Raw genomic sequence first — 23,036 nt, forward strand, 5'->3', positions numbered from 1 at the left:
AAACGTGGTACCCACTGACGGAATCTCACCCCAGCCTCCAGAGGCGTCGACTGTGGTGTGCTCTCCAGAGAATTCCACCGCATCTTCACCTTGCAGCTTCCGCGCCCTCTTCAGAACTCGTGCGTTCTATGTTTTGCTTGTGACCTACGTTGTGCTGGACTACACGGCCTTCGCAGTGAGGGCAACCTTTGTCGCGTATGCTATCGACAAGGGGCTCCCTCGCTTCGAGTCCGAGTCGCTCATCATGTACGACGCCATCGGTGGACTGATGGGGCGCCTGGTGTTGCCCTTGCTTTGCGATCTCTTCAGAGTTGCACGAGGAGCGGCTGTCGCATTCAGTCTTGTGGCGCTCTCCGCGTGCTTGGCGGCGCTCACATTCTTCACGTCGCATTCGGCCGTGGCCTCAATCGTCACTGCCGCGAGCTTACCCACCGGTTTCTTGTTGGCCATGAAGCCCGTGCTCATCGCAGATTACCTCGGTGTGAAAATGTTCGCCGCCACGTGGGGCCTGGCTGGAATGTGCACTGTACCCCTGCTCTTGGTGAACCCAGTGATAACAGGTACCACATTTGTTTTCTTTTGCGCCGAGCACCGGGCAGTCAAAAATAGGAGAGCTGTCAAATGCATGGAAGCAAAAAATCACGCGAGAAGGGAACAAATCATTCCAGGGGAATTCGAAACGGATGCACTTGTATACTCCATTCAAGAAGCGAAATGCCGGGAAAAACCTGAATTGTTAGAGGTTTCTACCTCCAGCTACTCAAGTTTTCGTAAAGGATACTTTCCAATAGGTCATATTCACACTACCAATCAGGTGATAGAGAAATGCGCAGAATACAAGCAACCCCTATACACAGCATTCATTGATTACGAGAAAGCATTTGACTCAGTGGAAACCTCAGCTGTCATGCAGCCATTGCGGAATCAGGGTGTAGAAGAGTGTCATGTGAGAATATTGGAAGATATCTATAACGACTGCACAGCTACCATAGTCATATGTATCAGTAGCTCGAACACAAAACAGGAAGAGTAAGGAGCGCTGAACTTCCAACATTTATTTGAACAAAAACTGAACCCGCACTTATGTACACACACCGGTTAAAAGCCCACCAGGGGGAGTCATCAAGGCGCGCGATCGAACTGGGACCCGCACGATGTCCAGGGCATCAAAAGATAACAAGAATCACAATATGCAGAGTTCCATGAAAGGAAGCACGAATGACATGCGGAAATAAGGAAATAGGAAAAAACAGGGTTGAGTGTGCGCGATTGAGAAAAAAGATGGAAAAATGGGAAAAAATGTTCAAGGCGCGAATTTTGCTAAAAGCATGAGGAGGCGAGAAGACGGTGGAAAGGTTAACGATACGAAGGATGAGCGCCAATAATTAACCCGGCAAGAAAGAAAATGCAACATGTCAAGTCTGCCTCTAAAATCTTTTCATGCCCTGGACATCGTCCTAGTTCGATCGCGCGCCTTGATTACTCCCCCTTGTGTGCTTTTATCCGGTGTTTGTATGTAAGTGCGGATTCAGTTTTTGTTCAAATAAAAGTTGGAAGTTCAGCTCTCTGTACTATCTTCTCCTCCTTCCTGTTTTGTGTTCGCGCTACTGATACATATGGATCGCAACCAACTAGCCCGGCAGATGGTGTTATTCAAGTACCATAGTCATCCATAAAGTCAGCAATAAGATTCCAATAAGGAAGGGTGTCTTGCATGGAGACACGATCTCGCCAATGACATTCACCACAGGAGGTGTTCCGAGGCCTGGATTAGGAACAGCTGGGGATTAAAGTTAATGGAGAATATCTAAGTAATCTGTGATTCGTTGATGACATTGCCTTGCTAAGTCACTCGGGACATCAACTAAAACGCATGATCAATGAATAAGACAGGCAGAGGAGAAAGGTGTGTCTAAAAATTAAGATGCAGAACACCAAAGTAACGTTCAATAGTCTAGCCAGGAAAAGCAGTTCACAATTGGTAGCTAGGTGCTGGAAGCCGTAAGGTATACGTCTGCTTAGAGCAGGTAGTGGCCGCTGATCCGGATCACGAGAGGGAAACGCCTAGAAGAAGGGGTGGAGCGCATATGGCAGGTTCTCTCATATCATGACTGGCAGTTTACCAATATCCCTCAAGAGAAAAGTATACAACAGCTGTATCTTACCGGTACTCACCGATGGGGCAGAAACGCGGACGATAACGAAAAAGGTTCAACTTAAGTTGAGGAGCAGCGAGCAGTGGAAAGAAAAATGATAGGTGTAACGTTAAAGTGGCTATGAAACACCTCTGAGGAGATCACATAAACTCGCAGGATCACTGCATTGCGTTGTCATAAAACCTGAGCCAAATAATGCAATTCTACACGCAGCAAAGAACCCATAATCACGCGGGAAAGTCGGCAAGCCCTTCCCGGTGACGTTTTCATTCTCGCACTCTCCTCTGTCGCTTGTACCTGCGTATAGAAGTTGAGAGATGGCTATTGGTTAGATTCTTACAGACGTCAGGCAGCTAACATGGCCGCGGCCAATAAGGCGCATAGCTCCGGTGGGTTAGGAAGCTCCGCTCCCAGAGGTAAGGCCGGCGGAGGAGCGCCGACCTTCCAACGTGCAAAAAGTGACGAGTGCAGAGGGAAAGGCGTGAAGACACTGAAACTCAGATTTTGACTACAGATAACTGAGCTTCTACGATAAGCATTTATAAAATTCTTGCTGGACAATATTCGTGAAGCGGCGTGCTTTAACACCGCAGGCATGCCGCAACCTTATTAGAGCTCCTTTCAGAACCCCTTTAAGAGACAGGAAGAGGGCAGAGTGGGTGAGGGAACAAACGCGGGTTAATGACATCTTAGTTGAAATCAAGAGGAAGAAATGGGCTTGGGCAGGGCATGTAATGCGAAGGCAAGATAACCGCTGGTACTTAAGGGTAACGGAGTGGATTCCAAGAGAAGGCAAACGTAGCAGGGGGCGGCAGAAAGTTAGGAGGGCGGATGAGATTAAGAAGTTTACGCCGATAGGTTGGCCGCAGCTGGCACAGGACAGGATTGAAATGAGAGATGTGGAAGAGGCCTTCACCCTGCAGTGGGCGTAGTCAGGCTGGTGATGGTGATGAAGAAGCCGAAAATTGTGCTATCTTCAAAGTTGTGTCGCGAAGATCAAGATAGTGGCTACGAGTTCGTCTTAAACGGGTGGAAGCGCTACTATACCCAAAGAAAAGCAGCCCAAATTTTAGAACGGGTACTGCAGGCATTCGCGCTGCATGCGCTCTTCGTTCAAAATGCAGCACCGACAACATGAGTCTCATCTCTTTGAAGGACGGAGATCTGCCTCGCAGCGAGTGTATCAGCAGTGATTTTTCCCCTCTTACGTTCAACACTATTTGTATAGAGTGTGGAAAAATTTCTCCCCCCGACCGTTGTGAAGAGAACTGAGGACAAGCTGAAGGTCGCCCAGATTTATTTGTTACCGCCTTGCAGTCATAAGGAGGCTATCTTACGCTGAAAACGTAGATTTTCATGCAATTCCGTTAGAGTTCTAATCCCGCAAAAATGGAGCCGTGTGTCACGAAACTCTCTGAATGGTCGAGAGAGAACACGCGACCTCGTGACGTTATCACAACACGCCCATTGAAGAACGAAGAAAGAAAAGGCAGAAAGAGCAAGGAAGAGAAGTAGCAACATTGGGGACTTAAAAGGGGCTCTGAAAGGGGCTCTTAAAAAGGTGCGGTATTCCTTCCATCACCTGAACAGCTATGACAGGAAGTAAAACCTGCTGCTATAGGAGGGGTTATTTTTGTTAGTACACCAGCGAGTCAGTCTTCCAGATGGAACTCCACTCACGATTTTTTTTCTTTCTGCATTTCTTTTGCAGGGTTCTTCCGTGACACCGTAGGATCCTTCGATTATCTCTACCGGCTTTACTCTGCGTTAAATCTCCTGGTTGGAATTGTTCTATTTTCCTACGTTTTCATAGAGAAGATTAGCGCCGCATGCTGCAGCAAGAGCAGAGAGTGATATGTGAACGACTTCCACGTCTCCTTTTCTTTTTTTTTTATGGAGCAGGTGAGCAAAAGACGCCATCGACCACAACGGACATGTCCTGGATGCGCTCATCTCTTCGACCGAGCTTTCTCGGGATCTAGCCCTTGCAAGATTCTTGACCTGCTGAGATCGAACTCACACCTGAGGCCAGTGCAATGCCTCTACCGAAGTTTCGGCTCCTTTCGGCCCTCCGTAGGCCATTTTTAGGTCCCTGTGAGTCGCGAAGTTGAGCTTAACCACCCCCACCATTACAAGAGCCGGCAAGGGATAGTGGCACCACTTGCCTAGCAAATTACTACCAGCCACCAGAGGAGGAAGAGCTCAAGCCTTGTCCAGGTAGGCGTCTGTGAGCCGACAAACAAGACCTCTGAAAACGCCGGCGCCACCGCAGCTGCCATCATAGTCGGCGAACCGTTCGGCAGAATCGGCCTTTTTTCATTTGCTTGTGCTACCATCTGTCGTATAGCGCTGGAATCAGAAGGGTGCTGTGCTGAGCTAGAGCGAGCTCTCTTCAGACAGCCAAACACGGAGTTGTTACCAGGGCTCACGCAGTGATTCTGACCACGATAGCTTGTCCCAGGCAGCATCTCATACCTGAAGGATGTCGAAGACTGAAGCATGGCTAGCATCTTACCGTGTCTGGTGTGGAGAGTGCTCGTTTTGCTTCAGAATTGTTCGCCACCTTTTATGTAAATGCCCAGGAACGCAGGACTGAAAAACAAGACGATTGCTGGAAATTTGATTTGCGGTAAGAGAGGAACATATTTCCTTGTGGCACGGACAACGCTATGAGCTAGAGCCTGATCAGGTTCCTGGAAGAGAACAGCCTCCACGACCTACTCAACTTACCGAAAGCTCTATCTTATGCCACATGGCAAGTCTTCGAAATAAAAAAAATCGCGCCGCACGCATCACGCTGATCGAGGCCTATCACTGTACGTTTTTCAAAGCATGAAACGCGATATTCTGAGCGCGCAGCCTTGCATGTAAAACTGGCGCTGCGTGATGCCTTTAGTGCATTGCCCTGATGTGATAATATCAGTACTTGACAGCTGAGAAGTGAGCTTTCATTGAGAACAAGCTAATGATTAAATAAAAATGTGTACAGTGGCATTTCTCCCCATTGCCGCCGAAGAATTTCACCCACTATTGATAAAAGCGAGAAGGAAGATGGTTTCGGCATGACGGCCTATTCAGCAACTTCCAGCACAACGAATGCAATGGTGTGGTATAGTCGGAAACAACTAAAGAATGAAGCGGCTTTTCCCCGGGAAGGGACCCTCTTCTAGCCAATGGCGTTGGCCGATTCTCATCACCCTGCTAGCGGGACAACTCATTCAGGCTATCAATGCGTTTCGCGGTTCTTCGGCCAGGGCCGACGGGAAGGCGAGTCGTTTCTATGATCACTGACACTACACGGCTAAGGTTACGCTTTTTCGATTTCACTTTTCAATTCACGCACAGACATTGCTTTCGAAGAGCCGCTCGTTATAGAGCTGCTGTAGTTTCAGTTTCGCCTTGCAGGTAGTCGATGTATCGTCTCATCGATGGCGGGTTATGCTTGTCGCTTTAGGATGTCACTTGCCTTCCAGACGTGCTCCTTAACCTAACTCCATATAGCACAGCCACGTTAGACAACTGTACGCTACAAGGAGCACGCAAAACAATTGTCGGCTACTTATTAGCATAGAGATGCGGAGTGCGATATAACAATTGACGAGAAAGACGAATGCTGCAGCGCGCGCCTTTTTCGATGTTCATAGTGCGAGAGAAACTGGACGAGAAAGAACGGAGGGCAAGCGCTTTTAGAAGTCAACTGCACCAAGCATCACGAATAAAAACCCATTCAGGCATAATTTGGGGCAGTGCGAAACAGTTCTTGATACACTCCGTTGGTAAAACGTACAGCACCATACTTTTTGGGGGCGCTGATGTGAACCATAACACCGTCGGCATCTCACCATACAGTAGGCGTGCCCTCGCTCCGGTTCGATCACAACATAATTCGGTAAAGTGGTCACCGCAAATTCGGCTGTCTGCTGAAGACTCCCGCCTGTTCTTAAATTTTTCCGCCATTGCCGGTAAAACTAGGGCTTGGAGCGCGGGAACGTGCATCACAAGATGGCGACTCAAGCGCAACGGGAGGACACAGAGTTGTCGTGTAGCTAGAGTCGTCCGATTGCAATGCGAAGGTCGATCCTTATTTTGTAGCAAAAGCTACACTACTATAGCTGGGACGCATTTTGCCGTGAGCCTCCCAGTGACCTTGAAACGATATTGAGATAAGTCATGGATAGTGTTGCTACGCACATATATCTAACCATGAGTGGTTTCCTTAGTAGACCACCTTAGACCTAGAGAGCTTGGCATTTGGCCTTTAACTTTGATCTTGAACTTTGACATTGAATTTTGACCTTGCAAGTTGGCATAGACAGCAAGAAAGCCACGTGGTAATCACGTTGCGTCGCGTGATTCAGTTCACAATAGTGACGTCAGGTAGGCGGTATATGCAACCAGAGCTCTGTGCTTGACTTAGACGCTACGGAGTAAGAAGAGCGCGCTTATGAATCCTACCACGTTCCCTTTGTCAGGCTGTGGTAACGGCGTCAATGTCACCCACACTTCGCGCACTTTAAAACGTGAAGTTCCCAGACACCCTTAGAGCGTGTGGGGGTAGCGGTCTCGGACTCAAAGGAGATGCCCTCGACTCAGCGTGGCAAGCTGAGCGGAGACCAGCTACCAAGTGACAAGAGGTTTTTGGGCGTTCGGTGCCCAGCTTTCGCTGGTCGCAAGCCAGAGAATGGGTCGGAGCCAAAGGTTTACAAAACAAAACAAGGTTTGTACAGCGATGAGACGATACAGAGGATTTCACAATCACTAGTAGAGACACATACAAAGTGATTAACAGAACAATGCAACTCGTGCAAAGTTAAACTCGAGAGAGAATGAAATACAAAGACAATATTGCACCTAAAGTGCTCTAACACAAGAGAGAGAGGTAAACAAACAAAACACAATTTGTTCACCGGGCACTGCGGCAGTCCGACGACCAGAGTTCCACGACGATGCCGTCCCGCAGACTGGCGAACGTTGCCTCGTTGGTTGCTGGCCGAGTGGTGTTTTCCCGGGAGTCGAACGGGCGCGCTTCGATGAAGCTTAAACGGCGGTCCGGACTGACTTGACAGCGGTCAACGTCCTTCTTTATAGGCTCGCTCTCCCGTCTGTTTGTTGTACGCGCCAAAGTAGGCGCTCACATACACACAGCATCGGCAGTGCTGTCTCCCTTCCCTCTTCTCACCGGCCGCGCGTCCCCATTGGTCAGAGGTCGGGGGTCGCATCTCGAATATTCGAGCGTGTTCTGGCGTTGCGCCGTCGCCGACGTCCGAGTGCAGAGGAGGGGGACATGTCTTAGCGCACGCAAGGCTTCCCCCTCTTCCCCCGGTTATAACAGTAGAAACGACTCGCACGTTCTAGAGAAATCGGCGTGGATGACTCATTCCCTCGGCGCACGCCGTGTCGGTGAGCGGTGGTGGAGGAGAGAGAGAGCACACGCACACAGGCTAGGCGCCCAGCGGGGGTTTCCTCCTCCCCCGTTCGGCTCGCGCCGGCGAGACGCGTCCGCGCGGCGCTGTTTTTGCTTCTTTGTTTCCAAAATTGCGCCGAATTTTGTGACAGTCAATTAATATCTAAGCCAATCAATGAAGACGAATAAGCAGCTGTGAAGTGGTGGTAGGAATTAAGAAACAACCCTAGAGCACAAAATGCCGCCAGAACGTTGTGGTAGTGTCACCAATGTTTTATAATGTTGTACAACATGCACTCTAGCATTGCAGCAACGTGTCCATAAGTTGGTCAGAATGACACTATCTGCTAATTAACATTGCAGCACGTGCTCAGAAATTGGTTAGCGTAATATACCATCTGCCATCGTTGCAACAACATCGAGCAACGTTAAGGCATATAGCCTGGTGAACGTTATTGTTTGAATCATAACAATAAAGCAGCATTACAAATATATTTCAAGCACGGGGTTCCAGAATTTTTCCGATTGTTGTTACAACTAGTAAACATCTTGTTTTTACTAGCAGTACTTTGCAACGAAACCTCTTATTGCGCCTGCATGCACAGCACCATTAATTTGTCAAAAAGCTTTGCCTACTACCAAGTTGCCACTATCACCCTTCGGTACACCCTTCAGGGACGGCTATATAAGCTGGACTCCATGCTATCTGTTTGGAGGTGAGTTGCATGAGTACAGTTTTACGACAGTAGTAAAGTAGCCAGGCTGCATGGTTTGCTGCTCATTTGTGAAGTAGAACCCTCACGCCTTCCCAAAAGACCAAAAAGTTCTTTGAAGGTGAGGGCAGGGGTTCTCCTTAACATACAGAGATTTGGAGCTGACAATACCTTTAATATACGACTGAGAAGCAAACCGCGCAGCCTAGTTACTTTTGGCAAAGACTGTACATTGTGGAGCTCAAGTGTCGCTCGCTCGTTCTCGTTGGTCCTTGCAAAGGGTTGTGATATGCTGTGAAGCATACCAACTGGCAGGCCTGCATGCTCGTGCAGGGTTGGTGAACTTTTCAAGAATGTTACATTTATGCTACGAAACATTGTGGCAATGCTGCAGCAATGTTGTATATATGTCAAATGTGGGCACAACATCGCAGAGAATATTGCAGCAGTATTTTTGTACATATGCTGTCTTGACATTGCCAAAGGAGGACTAGCCACATTAATACAACCGAAAAGGCAATATTGGTGCAATGTTCCAGCAGCAGTTTGGGCTACTAGGGAATAAAATATGTACCAAAGATAAACCGTGTTTAATCATGCTTATGTAGCTTTCGCTACGTGAAACTCGGCTTAGTAGAGTTGAACAGCGGCAATATTTTGAGACGCCTCTCCCGAATACTTTGCTGGTCTCCTTAGGCGCAACAGGTAGGCGCTGTCCTGGAAACGGAGCAGCGAAAAGACGAAAGGCCGTGGGGAAAACGAAAACTGAAACTGAAAAACTGTTCTGATGTCATCTGACTTCTGGGACAAGGCCACTTACTTTCGGTGACTTCACTTTGGGGTGCAAAGAACTGCAGTAAATTATTTTAGTTTTATATATTCTAATTCAATTTACCCTTGGGCACTCCGCCGAGTTTCTCCATCGCCTCTAAGGTAGCGCCACGCATCGTCCACTTCGGACCTTCGGATATTGAATCGGCTGCATTCCTCCACACTTGTCAACATACGCACGTGCGTAGCGGGCTTCATGTGTTGGCGCGCTGCGAGCAACGCGAGCACGCGTCGGACTGTGTTTTCAGTGAGTGCAGCGGTATATGCTTTTTTGTTCTAGGATTTTAACTGTATCAACCCGGTAGTGGACAAACTCTGTGGTCGCAATGCCTCTTGGATGAAGTCCGTCCGTCTCCACGTTCATCATCGGAGCCGTCTACGCAGGTTTGCTCTTGTGACTTCACCAACATTAATGTGGCCCTGGTAAAGTGTTGCTTTGCCCTAAATAGTGGTAAAAACGACGGGCAGGCCGTTGTGTCAGCTGTGTTGTGTTGATATGGCTTGCACTGTGTAGTATCGTTGCGCTCACCCCACTGCCTTGCTGCCGGAAATGCATTGTTTGGGGCACGGAGAGGCAGCATTTAGGGAATGGTGACCCGAACTAAGTAACGTTGTCGCCGGCGGTTGTTCTTTTATCACACTGGTTAAGCGTGCATTCGATTTTCTGCTGTCAGCAAACTTGTAGGCGCACAGGTGCACCAAAAGTAAAACGGAGCACGCGAGCGGTGGCCAAACTGGTCAAAACTAGAGTTCCTGTATATGCTACCAAAGGTAGCAGAGTTGCGCGAAGGTCCGCCATCATGTTCCAAGCTGTGCGGGAAAGCCACTTCTCGTGCGTACAGGGGCTGCGTTCATGAGCTCGCTGTGTAGAGGGCTTGGGCTTTTTTTTTCTCTCTCTCCTTTAAATGCGTACAGATTGCACTCGATGGCAAGTTTCTAAACGTAACGCTGAAAACTAATCTGTGATTTCCCGAAGGTGCACATACAGCACGAAAAAAAATAGCCAAAGGTTAACAGCAAATCGTAATCATGACAAACTGACGGAAAAAGACTGGAAACGCGCCTGCGAGTTTTTTTTTTCTTTCTGGAACAAATAATTGCAGGTGAACAAGCAGTCCCGTTCCGGATGAGACAGCGTCTGTCCCATCCTGTATTCCTGCGTGCACGCAGAACAAAAAGAGTCTAGCGATGAATTACTTTTTTCACAACTAGCACCGCCGCGTGTTCTGTACGAGTTATGCGCGGAAAATACGAAAACGCATCTCTCTAGAACCACATTAAAATAATTCTGCAGCTTGTTGTAGGCAAGCAGACTAAAGCAACGCCAATGCATTGAACGAGACGAATCTGACATAACGAAAAAAATTAAAACTCAATTGCTTGCCCAACACATTTCAAAAAATGTACCCCGTTGCTAAATGCAGTGATGGGACGGATCTTTAAAGGACCTTGAAAGTACTCTTACACGTAGATATTATGTAACGTAGGTATTATGCAGCACTATCGTTTCTCTTTAGTTATTAACTTATAATAGTTGTTGATTACTGTGGTAGGTTTTCCTGCCTGCTTCATCCTTATTGTTCTGAAAAACTAATTTAATGTTCCGCTTTGCATTCTTATACTTCTTCGTAGATTCGGCTTAGGTCGCAGTATCAAAACATTTCGCGATTCCAGGATTTTTTTAAAGCCGAGGTTATAGGCTGATTTGCTGTCTTCTAGCTGAAATTATTTGCGTCATCAAGATTTGCGAAACTTGTTTACATGCGATTTTTGCCTATCCTATCCTCACATCTCTCACTTAATCCTTGTCAGATGGTTCTTAAGGACATTTTTACTAAGAACAATACTTTATAGCATAGCCAGACAAATGGTTTAGGGGGGTTTAACGTCCCAAAGCGACTCAGGCTATGACAGGGCCTCTAAAATTTCGGCTCCATCGAAATTTGACCGCCGCGGCCGGGATCGAACCCGCGTCATTCGGGTCAGCAGCCGAGAGCTATAACCACTAAGCCACCGCAGCGGCTGCATAGGCGAATTAAATGTTTATGCAGGTGAGACTGGCATCGAAATGTAGCAAAACTTCGCATGGAATTCGCTTCTTGAACATTCATTGTCCCTTATGTCTCACCTCAAACCATCACTACAGAAGGCTCGAAGCAGCAGTAAAGTAAGCAGAGCCTGGCCTAGTGAAGTGCCAAAAAGTTGCAGATGCAGACTGTAAATTCTGTTCAAGTTTAATGCAGTGATATGTTACAAATACTGTCTCGAGGAACAGGTATAGGCTCAAACTAGTATTCATAAAAGGACACTGAGTGAAAGATATAGACAAACAAGATTTTCGTAGCTTGTTCTTTATTTGATAATATGTGTAAATTAGAAAAAAATCTAGTGATTTGATCAAGGTAAACAAATGTCGACACATGAAAAAATGTTTTCACCAATGCAATTCTGATTTCGCTGTCGAAACAGGCAAATGTTCGGTGTGATGGCACTGGTAGATCTTGAGACATGTTAGAAATTTTTATTTATTTATCAATACTGTAAGCCTTCCACAGCCGCAAACAGGAGAGGGCACACAAGATAGACGGATAATTTCAGAGACAACTTTTGGTGACAAACAGTAATACAGCAGTATCAACAGCAACAAGACAGTAAAAAAAACTCGTCAGGATGCTAAGCGTGCAAACACAAGCCACAATGAAATAAAAAATAATATTCAGGAACATGGTACTTATCATTAGAACCAGCCGCAACTCTGACATTTCGTTCAGCTAAGACTGCAAATAAACTTCCAACCCGGCCAAAAGCGCCCGACAGACTGTGCTCAGCAATTTCGAATGCCAAACTTTTGCACAATTCAACAGAAAATGGAAAAAATAGTACTTGCGAGTGTTACAACGCAACAAAAATGGTCGAGCACATTTGGTGGGATTCGCTCTATTGGAGTGGCTTAAGTAGCTTTCTGCAACCTAGAAAGCTACTTAAGAGATAAATATCGCTTCACCTGAGCCCTCAGAGAGCCACTGCTGAACTATTATATAACTATTCTACGCGACAAACCGCAAAAATTTTGGAGCATATTAACCCCGAAACGCTGCCCGCCACACGTCATTGACCCATTCTGATGGCTCGCATGTACCAAGTAACCAGTGCGCTGAAGTCATGAATTCGTATTTCGCTTCTGTGTTCACTCATGAACCCACTTCCGACGTTCCCTTCCAACCGTGTTTTAACTACTCCGAAATGCAGCCGGTCACAATCACATCTGAAGGCATAGCGAAACTAACAGATAACCTTAAGATCTGTAGCAGTCCAGGCCCTGACAACATATCGCCTAAAATTCTAAAAGGTACCAAACTGGTTTCCAGTTTGATTTTACAGATAATTTTCAATCAGTCTATCGCTACAACATCAATTCCAAGTGACTGGAAAAATAGCATCGTAACCCCTGTACACAAATCTGGCAGCCGTTCTGACACTTCGAATTACTGCCCCATTTCTTTGACGTGCATCTCTTGCAAACTGCTAGAGCATGTACTGTATTCAGCCATTGCATCACACCTTGACGCCAATTCTTTTTTCTTTCCGAATCAGCATGGTTTCCGTCGAGGCCTTTCATGCGAAACACAGCTATTTGAATTCACAACAGACCTTCACTTTAATCTCGACTCCGGCTTTCAAACTGACGTCATTTATCTGGACTTTTCTAAAGCATTTGACTGCGTACCCCATCGTCGCCTCATGGCCAAACTTTCGAGCCTTCATCTTGACCCACTGGTTTTATCGTGGATCCACTGTTTCTTTTCTAACCGTTCGCAACGCACTGTAATAGACAACCACCATTCTTCAGCTACAAACGTCATTTCGGGTGTTCCTGAGGGCTCTGTGCTCAGCCCTCTTCTTTTTTTGGTATTTATTAACGACCTTCCTTGCAACATATCATCGTCAATTCGCCTATTCACAGACGACTGCATTCTGTATCGACGCATATCATCAAACAACGATCAAGTCCTCCTCCAAAATGACCTCAACGAAATAACCAACTGGTGCACCCGGTGGCTGATGACATTAAACGTTTCAAAATGCAAGTACATGACAGTATCACGTAAACGCAATAGCTTAAATTACCAGTATTCTTTAAGGTCAATCCCAATAACACAAGTCGAGTCCTACCGGTACTTAGGAATAACAATCACTAGCAAACTTTCATGGTCCGAGCACATCTTAAACATAGTAGCTGAAAGTTTAAAATCGCTCAACAGACTGAGAAGATACTTAGCCGTGTCCCCTCCATTCATCCGCAAACTCGCTTATGAAACATTCATTCGTACTAAACTAGAATATGCCTCACCCATTTGGAACCCGCATCAGTCATACCTTATTGAAGCATTAGAATCAGTACAAAGTCGTGCATCCCTATTTATTACTTCATGTTACGATCGCAGAACCAGTGTTTCTGGCATAAAATCATCGCTTGACATACCGCCACTGTCTTTTCGCCGTAAAATTTCCCAACTCTGCCTTTTCCACAAGTTATACTACAGTTTTCCTCAATTGCACTGCACACTTCTACTCCCTCCCAATAGAACATCTCGTCGACTTTTTAACAGCCTGAGCCTACAGCGTTTACATGGTTCCACCAATGCCTTTCAAAAATCCTTCCTGCCATCTGCCATTGAACTGTGGAATGAGCTGCCTGAGGCAGTTGTAACTGAGCGCGATGCAAATAAATTCAAAACCCTGCTTTTATCTCATCCTTTTCGTTAGCGCACTTACAGTGTAATGCCCGACAATTTTCAGTACCACCTCTGCACATGTTACATTTTTGAACCCTTGTCTGCTAATCAGTGTTGCCGTTTTCTTCCTGTATATATAGCGTGACGGCCACAGTGTACCTGTTATTGTTCCCTTTTTCATTTTTCAATGCTCTTTTAACAATTGTTTTGCCTTCTTCACTGTTCTATTTCAAATGTTCCTATTGTTTGTGATTTCGTATTTTTGCTCCCCCCTTATGTAATGCCCCACCTAGGGGTCCTTAAGGGAAAATAAATGATGATGATGATGATGATGACTGACAAGGTTAGCTGACAGTCTGGCTTAAAATGCGCATTCCTATGCTTTTTGAGCCGCATTTGCCAGGCTGGCGCAGTTTTGACAGAAGTTGTGCATTCCTTTCTCTTAAGGCGAACCTCATTCTGCACAAAAAAAAATGGCTAATTGCCTTTGATGCTACATTGTGGCACTTAGGAAATGCACTGAGAGACTCGCAGTTGCCTTCAACCGGCTTCTTCAAGCTCTCCACAGTGCACTTTGACTCCAAAAGGCCAGCCTCATTAGCACGAAACAGCTGCTCGCACATGTGCAGCAGCTTCAGAAGAGGGTCCGAAGGAACCTTAAGAGGGTTTCGCCCTTGCCTTGTGTAACGTTTGAGTACCACGAGCTCAGGAACCTCCTTGCTTTGATTTATAATGCTGGCACGGCACTGCTGACACAGCTTATATTTGTGTACTACAGCATACGCAACATAACCGGCAAAGTATTCTAGGCTGTCTTCCTCCTCTTTACACAACTCTAGAACACCATCTAGACTCAAGTCCACGATACTGTCAATAGATAGCTCAGTTGCCTCCTGTCTACTCATCAAAAAAGCTAGGAGGTCATGCGAGTCGTCAGTTGAGTACGAGCCGTGACGACTAGGCTGAGAAAATTGTGCAAGAACAATTATTATTACTGTGCCCTTGAACTCTCTTGCCCGCGGAACTGGCGACTTTAGTCTCACAGTGCTGAAAAGGTTTTCTAGAGCATCCTGGCTCAGCCTGCTTAACATCAGGAACTTAAAGCTCTGCTCCACAATGTAGTATTGCCTCAACTGTAACGCACACAACGTTGAGAGCACAACACCTGTTTGAACAGGCTTCCATGACCCTCTTCCTAGCTTGTCCATGATGGACAAATCTGAAAACATAGTGAGATATTCTGACAGGAAAGTTTTAGCCTCATCAGCTTTCTGGGGGCAGATTTCACTGAGGGCAGTTTTCCTTGACCGTGAGCTCATGATGGTAAACCACTTGAAAACCTGCTCTATGAAAAAAGCTGTTGTGATGGCTTCTTTGGGCAGGCGGTCATTTTGGACTAGGTATCTCAGGCCTGCAGCAGTGGAGTGGTGCAAAAGGGCGTGCGCTGATGACACATTCATTTTCTCAAAATGATTTGGGTCCAAGTCACGCAGTTTCAAATGGGGCATCAGCTTGAGCTTGTGCTTGGAATCAATTTCGCACGCCTGTTTGACATACTCCAGGGAGACCTGCAAAAACAAGAAAAAGCCCGATGGTCCCCACAACAAAGTGTGCATGCATGGTTATGCTGCTGCATTTCCTATCACGGAAATACTTCTGGACTCCTTAGCTGAACGTAAAGGTAAAGGTCTATGAGTGTGAGTAGGTGCACACAATACAAAAAGCCTGCTACAAAAGAAAAGCCAACATTTATAACAGCGAAAATAATATAGCTGTTTCTTGCACTTAGTTTAGAAAAATGTAAAACAAATAGTAATGTTCGTGAAATGGCCTGTTAGAAGACCTCATTTTTATTGCGTACTAACACACTCAATTCGCCCTGCAAATAGTCCAAAGTGAAGCAATAGGTGTCCAATCTATTTCAAGCAAATGGACTGTCATACAGAGCACCATATGCACAAAAATTCAAGGTACTCTGTTGTTTTCATTACTCGCTAAACGAATAACTTTCCTGCATGGCTCGACTTACACTGCTTTGTGAACTGTGCTCCAAACACCTTGCACGACGCAGCTCACAACGTGCATGATAGTGCGTTCTTATTAATATTCCTGCTTTCTATAACTATGTTGCTTGCTTTATTGTGTGTCAATATAGGCGTTCTACAACTCCAATTCATGCTACCGCTGAAGCACGGAAGTAATGTGAGTGCACCGTGCTTTTAGGAGCACCAGCTAAAAATATTAAGCTGAATTCAGAACAAAAATGAGGACAGAAAGTAACAAACAATGACTTGTGGTATAAATTGTAGTGACTGGTGCTAGTCAGATGCACATGCCGTCAATAGGTGTGTTTTGAACATAGAAATTGGCTAAAAAAAGTAGCAAGTATTGTTAAATCGAAGCAAAAGGTGAGTATGAAGAATTAACTATATCATAGGTTTGTAAACATCCTGAAGTTAAGCTTGTTCTATCTTGGAGTTGCATTGCCTTACTCTAGGCAGTCTAGTGGATAGCAAAAATTGTCTGGAAACATAATTTATGAGACTTGCCTTATTACTGGTCAGGTTGTGCTTTTCCATTGTGGACTTGTCCATCATTATGAGCTGCCCTCGAACAAGGTGGCCCCTCAGATTTTTTAACAGATGTGGAGCATCTGCCAAAAAGTACAGTCGTCTTCCTCCGCCGCAAGGATGAGAGCAAGACACACTAGGTTTCCCGTACTTGGTGACTTGAACGCCACACAGGCGCCATATGGCCAAGTTGCCTGGTCCCATGTCAGTCACAACTGCACTAACGGTGATGCCCAAAGGCAGTTTTTTGCCTCCTCTGCATTGAAAGATGAGCCTGCGAGAATACAGGATCATTACCATGAGGCCTCATGTATAACGGACCAAAGTGACACTGTCAGATACCATAGCATTCCAATGCATTACTGAAATTAATTTAGAGAGTAGCATACCCTTTGCTAGAACATACGTGCACACCATGTGCAAGGTACAATGCTTTTTAACAGATTTGATGAGCAACTATAAAGTAGAATTACACCCTGCCAAAAGGCTTCTCCCAGAAGTAAATATCCGTGTGGCTATCGCACAAGCCTAATGTGTATGTAACATAATGGGCAAATACTTGTCTTCAAATAATTAAGAAACACCTTTGCCTTTCTTTCAACTATATTTTGTGATTCGTGCTTAGATAAGCATTGGCTAAGTGTTGCTGTAGAGTTCAAAAGAAGACAATAAAAAAATTCAGCACTATTTTTTAATGCGTTCCTCTACAAACCTAGCACTCAATTCATTTTTTTGCCCGAGTTCATTTCAGCTAGTGCAGTCCTTTGTGGAAAACTAACCTATGGAATGAAACTATCTGATCACTTACATGTGAAATGGTAAGCCACAACTTGCTTCCATCTGCTTGTTATGCCCGCTAGCATGAAGACCAATGCATGTGTGGTGAGCTCTTCCTTGGCAGTTTTGTTTGAAGGGCTTATTGTTGGTTGACCTGAAAAATGCAAGCATAGACAATCAAATCAGAGTGCCATACATAGTAGGAATGATACAAAGAAACTGCGTATTTAAGTAACCTTTTGTGCAAATTAGGTACCACTACTGAGTATTTCAGTGGGGTGGTATTATACTAAGCGCTAAATACATTCATTATGCCACATTAGGTAACATTTTGTGAATGGGATAGAGTCTTGATAACCAAAAGCACAGTAATCAGTGGTAAGCATTTTGTCTCAAATAATCACGGCAAGTCCAAGCATGCTTTGAGATTTTTGAGGTTTACATTAGTATATAAAGGTCATTCATCCATGGCGATATGAATTTCATTTCATTTCATTTATTTACCTTAAAGGCCCCTTTCGGGGTATTACATAAGGGGTGGGTTAATCAAAAATTGGTACATTTTTCACGATGACATATGAAGTTCAATGTTGGCGTTGAAGAGTGACTGGCACAAAGAATGAGATATTTGCTCTACCTATAATGCATCCTGATGATGCATCGTAATCCAAGCCAGGGGAAATTTGCATTTCATCCATTAAGATGCAGGCATGGCGCTCTTCCCGAGTCAGTGTGGCCACTTTCTCCTTCAGTGCAGTGAAAACTTCCTCCAAGATCCCTGCACAAGCACAGTTGCATAAAAAACACAAATGAGTCTTTTGTACGCTTCGGAGTCAAAGTGAAGTGTAACATTTACCGGGCTTGAACTTTAGGTGTTCCATGTGCTGCTGCAGAGTTCTCGTCGCAGGCAAGGGAACAACGTTTTCCTTTACAAATTCGTAGCCCTTGCTTCCACAAGCTACTTTAAGGTGGAGTGCCTTCTGAAGTGTGCCTGGAGACCATGAGCTTCCCCTCATGGTCCCCTTTTCCAGTGCCTTGAGCTGGTCATCGGAAAGGATACGGCCAAGCGAATCCCGGAGCTCATCCCTTTCCTTTTCGGCTTTGCGTCGTCGCTTCTGCTCAACGTTCAGACGCCGCTCCAAGTCTAACTCTCTTTTCGTTTTTGAACGTCCTGTGCACAGATAAAAATATAAGACAGCTTGAGCATGCACTACACTGCTTGCAAATAAAGAAAGATTCTGCCTACTGAGCACAGTTTTATGTGCTGTAGATTAAAGCTCATGATTGGGAAAGTTCGCTTCTACTTGAAAAATTAATAGCAAGAGAAACAGTAGAAGGAAACAACCACCCTTAATGTAACCCTGCACACCCAGACAGCCAAGCACCCAAAGCTGTGCTTTTTTTCGAAGCTATTATGTCAAGAACACAGAACAATGAGAGTTACAGGCATACCAAGTTTGACATTGAGATGAAGTTGGGAAATATGCAATAGTTCCTCATACAATTAATTATGGACTGAATGGGCAGAACTTCAGGTGCAAATACTGCAGAAAAGCTTGTGTAATGAAACTATGAGCTCTTTCCAAGCCTCAGTTTCTAAAAAAATGGCCACATTACCTGCTGGAGTTTGCAGGTGGCAGGAATCAAAGTAAACAGGTTGGTCCGGTGTTGTTTTACCTGCAAGTTTAGCATTATGCTGTCAAAAGAGCTGAATATATTTTACTAACACAATGAGACTTGCAAAATAAAGTGCTGAATCAAGACATACTCTATGCTTCACGGCTACTACTATCAGCACAGCCAAGTCGAGAACAGGGCCACTGTCTTACCTTGCAAAGCTAGAGGAGGTTGCTTTTCAAGGAAAGGGGAATAGGTTCTGGCTGACTCTGTCATTTCCATGCCTACAGAATAAGGATGATATGAAGAAATTGAATATTATTATTCTCTATGTTCTCAGCAGGACATTAAGATTTTCATCTCACATGATGTTGAAGTCAAGGTCTTGGTACGTTCAAATAGACTGAACGATTCTTCTGTCACAGAATCTTTGGGATAAAAAATGTACAAATATATTAGTGCCTGCTATTTGTCATGCTCAACAAAACTCTTGATTGAATAAACAGACTGCACCTGACGTAGATGGGAATGACTCTACGACTGCTTTGTTTCCTTGAGTCTCCGCACATGCATCGCTAAGCATATATTGCTCTTCTTGCTTCAAAGGATGAGCTGTAGGGATAAAATAGGAATAACAAAAAATTATTAGTGATTACTATTTGTTACACAAAACAAAGACCTTCAGGGACTAAGCAGACCACCTGTCGTTGATGAGGTCGACTCCATAACTGCGCCATTTTCTAATGCCTCCTTGCCTGCATGAACAAGTTTGCATTGTTGGAGCTCATATAAATGATGAGCTTATAGAGACTTCATCACTGTGAACTCACTGCAAAATATAGTAGGGACAGCATCTGGCTTGAGCTCTTTTCTTCCATTTTTGCTGTACATCTCAAATTGGTCTGGCTCGAAATGATCCTGCATGTATTTGTAATACAAGATAATCATAAAGAAAAAAAGCAGGTAGAAGAACAATTCACCGGCCAAGTTTTACCATGAGCAGCAATGCTGAAAATGGCAATTCATGACAAGTTTCTACAGATCCTACGATGGGAGCGGACAAAAACATTTACCTGCACTGGCACTATCACTGCAATTTTTCCCCATGTACATTTTCTCATCAGCTCTAAAACTGTAATTGCTGTTTAGTGTTGGCGTAAGCCGTACAGTATGGCACCACTGGAAGACGACCAGACCGTAAGGTTGGACAATCAAAAACTATAAATAAACGGTCCGAGGATGCTTTTCGTACCTGCTACCCCAGTGGTCGGTTTGAGAAAGCCTTTACAGCTTGCAAGTTCACTCTTGCACTAATTAGCAGCCTTGACGCACATGGTTCATGCGAATCTCTACACTTTAATAATAGAGCTTTATAATCTTCTTAACATGTCATTTTCTGAGTAACAACAGCTGTTTATCATCAGTGAAACAGTGGCGACATATGAGGACAAAATGCCAGTGATACATTAACATGGAATTAACGTGTGTTGTGAAATGAAGTGAAGGAAGTCTCAAGAAAAGAAGGAAACAATATTAAGACGAAAGCCTTTCTTGGCAGACAAGACCTGTCCGCAGGAAACGTGTACAAGAAGTGTCCACTCAGCTTGTCAAACCAAATGAAAACATAAAAATGAAAGTTTTACGAATAAAAATTAAAAATGAAATATGAAAAGTGCAAAATTTAAAAAGAGAAACATAAAAAATAGAATATAAAGAAACAAAGAAAAGAAAATGAAAAACGCTGATAATCACACTGAACTCAATACATTTTTACAAACTCCTGGCTGCAAGTAAAACCTACTGCTTCACTCATATCTCTTGAAAATCGACCAACGAGTCAGAAGAAGTGGACATGCGCGAGCTAATTCACATGTAAACACTGTGAGCAGCAAGCCCTCGAGCTGCGGCTTACACAGCACAAACAGTGATATAATAAAGCAGGCAGCGGTTTTCACGGCCAACGCTTGAGCACATGCGCTGTTTCCTACCTACACGAACGATCAAAAAGCAAGCGCAGTGCCCGCAACAAGGTAGCTGCGATAAGATTTCACGTCAACCGTCCCTTTATTTACCAGCGCTCGACAGGCCTGCTGATCTCTGTACAGCACTGGGCAGCGCGACAGTTGTTCAGCCGCTTAACAGAACAAGAACACAAAGATTATATTTCGAGTAAATAAAACGAACCCCTTACCTCGCATATCCGAGTTCCCTTTGGGGCGCGCTTATCGCGGTTCATTCTCAAGAGCCACTTGAGGCGCCGATGCACTTCGGCCGCCGACCTTCCACATGGCACTGCGTAAAACGCTTTGCCTTTTCCCGTGCGGTTGCTGCAGTTTGGCGCACTGCATCTAGTCATAGCTGACGACTGTGCCCGTCACTGCCACTTTAGAACACCAAACCTGACGCCACAGGTGTGCACGGAAAACAAATGAATGTAGCCGACAGCGCGGGCTCACATGAAGCGTCGAGCTGACAAGGGTTCGCTCGGCGCTGCACCTGTGAAGTCAGCTTCTCCGCGGAGTGTAGAACACACGACGTCACGAAAATCACGTGACCGCCTCGCGGCGAATGGCGTTCGGAGCGGCGAGGGAAAACAGACGCGCAACTCTGCTACCTTTGGTAGCATATACAGGAACTCTAGTCAAAACTTCACGCCAGCGCGCTCTATCAGCAGATCCCCAGCAAAGAGCGAGGGTGCGTCAGCACATCCGGCTGACCCATCTTGATCGTCATTTCGTCGGGTCGAGCGAAGCCGCACCGCTACCATCAGTGCTCGCTAAGAGCGCTTTCAGTGCTTCGTCAGGAATGGCGCCATTATTCAATCAACGTGACCGCCGCGGTTCGCGCTTCCATTGGCGGTGAGTTTGTTGCGCTATGGAGCATAAACATTTCTGCACCAGCTTCATAAGTGTGGTCAAAATTTTGCTTGCCTAAAGGGAACGCATGAAAAAAAGAATAGCACGCATACATTGGCTCTGTTGTCTTTATGTTACAAATAGATAATCAACGACATAGCAAAGTAGGTAATACATAGCTTGCACCGACATCACATCCGGTGCCCAACGCATGCCAGTCGGCCACGCTGCCGAACCACCGCTGCCTCTCCTCTTCTAGCTTACCGCCGGCATGGAAGCATTTGTCAGCTCGCGTCGTTTTTGTCTGTGTCTCTCCACAGCTTCAGTATGGTTTTGTGCGCTGTAGTTGGCTGCTAAAACGGGAGCGACAGCTCAAGGAGAAAGAAAAAGCCGACGAACACAAATTTCTACCGAATTCCGAGGATCATAGCAGACAAGTGCGAGCGTTGAAAGACACCTAGTACAAATAGGCGCATATTGTGGCTGTCACGAATTAAGCGAGCTGATTTCGACCCGGACAACCCCAACTTACTTGTGTGTGCAGAGCATACTTCATCACAGGTAAGTGGCTTGTCGTGAACTAAAGGTTAGTGAAAACGTGGGAAGACTACACCCTGATATTGATTTGCAGGGGCGCCAGCCGATCTGTTTTATAACACGAACCCGGACTGGGCCCCGTCATTGCATCTCGGCTACAGCACTAGGCGAGTCGGCTCGGATCACCACGAGTGCAGCCAGCAATGACGGCAGCAAAAACGACGTGCCGAGACCATACCTTGGCCAATCCCCCCGTGTGGGTATGTGCCATTTTTATGTGGAGAAGAAGAAGAAGAGATGACCGGGTCGGAAGAGCCATGCGGCGTCGCCGCACCGGTGCCCGATGTTCCCCCTTCGCCGCAGCAGGCTGAGGAGGTCGACGCTGGAGTAAAGGAAACAGGTGAGTCGGCCTTGCACCATGCGTTCATAGCCTTGCCATAAGAAATAATTGCGCGGCCATCCTGCAGTCCAGCTCTTTGCCAACTCCTTCTTTCACACGACCGTTAAGCGATGAACGTTCTCTTCCAGATGTTTATGTGCAGACAGATATGGGCATGAGCGACATTGGGGCATTAATTAGAACAGGAATGCATCAGACTCAACGACTGTGTGTACACTGCACATTCCGGAAAGGTGCAGCTTGAGATGACAGAAGTATCATTGAGAAGTTCAGAGCCCAAGGTAGTGTTCTAAACAGGGATGGCAAGCTTCACGATGCTTGTTGCAATTTTCAAAATGCTAGAGCCATTTGTTTCACATAGTGTGAGCAACAGCTCGGCAAAGTGTCAAGAATTTGTGCTTTTCCTTATGAAGATCAAGCTTAGTCTTGAGAATGCTGAC

The 23,036-nt window shown here is 45.6% G+C and overlaps 2 protein-coding genes across 8 annotated transcripts in view; both read left to right on the forward strand.

Annotated features, from left to right (window-relative positions):
• The first annotated feature begins 244 nt into the window (after positions 1-244).
• Positions 245-4,325, forward strand: LOC149361972 (uncharacterized). 2 transcript variants are annotated; one of them, XM_089569634.1, is made up of 3 exons: positions 460-560; positions 3,868-3,884; positions 4,059-4,325. In XM_089569634.1, exons 1-3 carry the CDS (start codon positions 488-490, stop codon positions 4,242-4,244), a joined length of 276 nt encoding a protein of 91 aa, XP_089425760.1. In that variant the 5' UTR covers positions 460-487; the 3' UTR covers positions 4,245-4,325. The 2 variants fall into 2 exon arrangements, with proteins under 2 accessions (XP_089425759.1, XP_089425760.1); XM_089569633.1 differs by having other exon boundaries at positions 245-560; positions 3,868-4,325.
• A 4,967-nt stretch (positions 4,326-9,292) lies between these two features.
• LOC149361973 (uncharacterized) overlaps positions 9,293-23,036 on the forward strand; it is a 233,440-nt gene continuing 219,696 nt past the window's right edge. For 4 of the 6 annotated variants that reach the window (XR_016288977.1, XM_089572887.1, XM_089572891.1 and 1 more), the window contains exons 1-2: positions 9,293-9,488; positions 22,291-22,596. Coding sequence is in view for 5 of the 6 variants with exons in the window: in XM_089572887.1 (XP_089429013.1) it covers positions 22,494-22,596 (103 nt within the window). In the remaining variant the exon portion in view is untranslated. Of the gene's footprint in view, positions 9,528-22,290; positions 22,597-23,036 lie in introns of all 6 variants that reach the window. The other 2 variants (XM_089572889.1, XM_089572888.1) reach the window with 2 other exon arrangements.

Source organism: Amblyomma mixtum, chromosome 2, assembly GCF_055824585.1.
Source record: "Amblyomma mixtum isolate Tamu chromosome 2, ASM5582458v1, whole genome shotgun sequence".
Taxonomy (NCBI): domain Eukaryota; kingdom Metazoa; phylum Arthropoda; class Arachnida; order Ixodida; family Ixodidae; genus Amblyomma; species Amblyomma mixtum.

Excerpts from the sequence above, each read along its gene's own strand:
- LOC149361972 (XM_089569633.1), top strand. The coding sequence starts at position 245 with ATGTACGACGCCATCGGTGGACTGATGGGGCGCCTGGTGTTGCCCTTG. Across the intron at positions 561-3,867 it reads GGTGAACCCAGTGATAACAG|GGTTCTTCCGTGACACCGTA; the intron begins GTACCACATTTG and ends TTTCTTTTGCAG.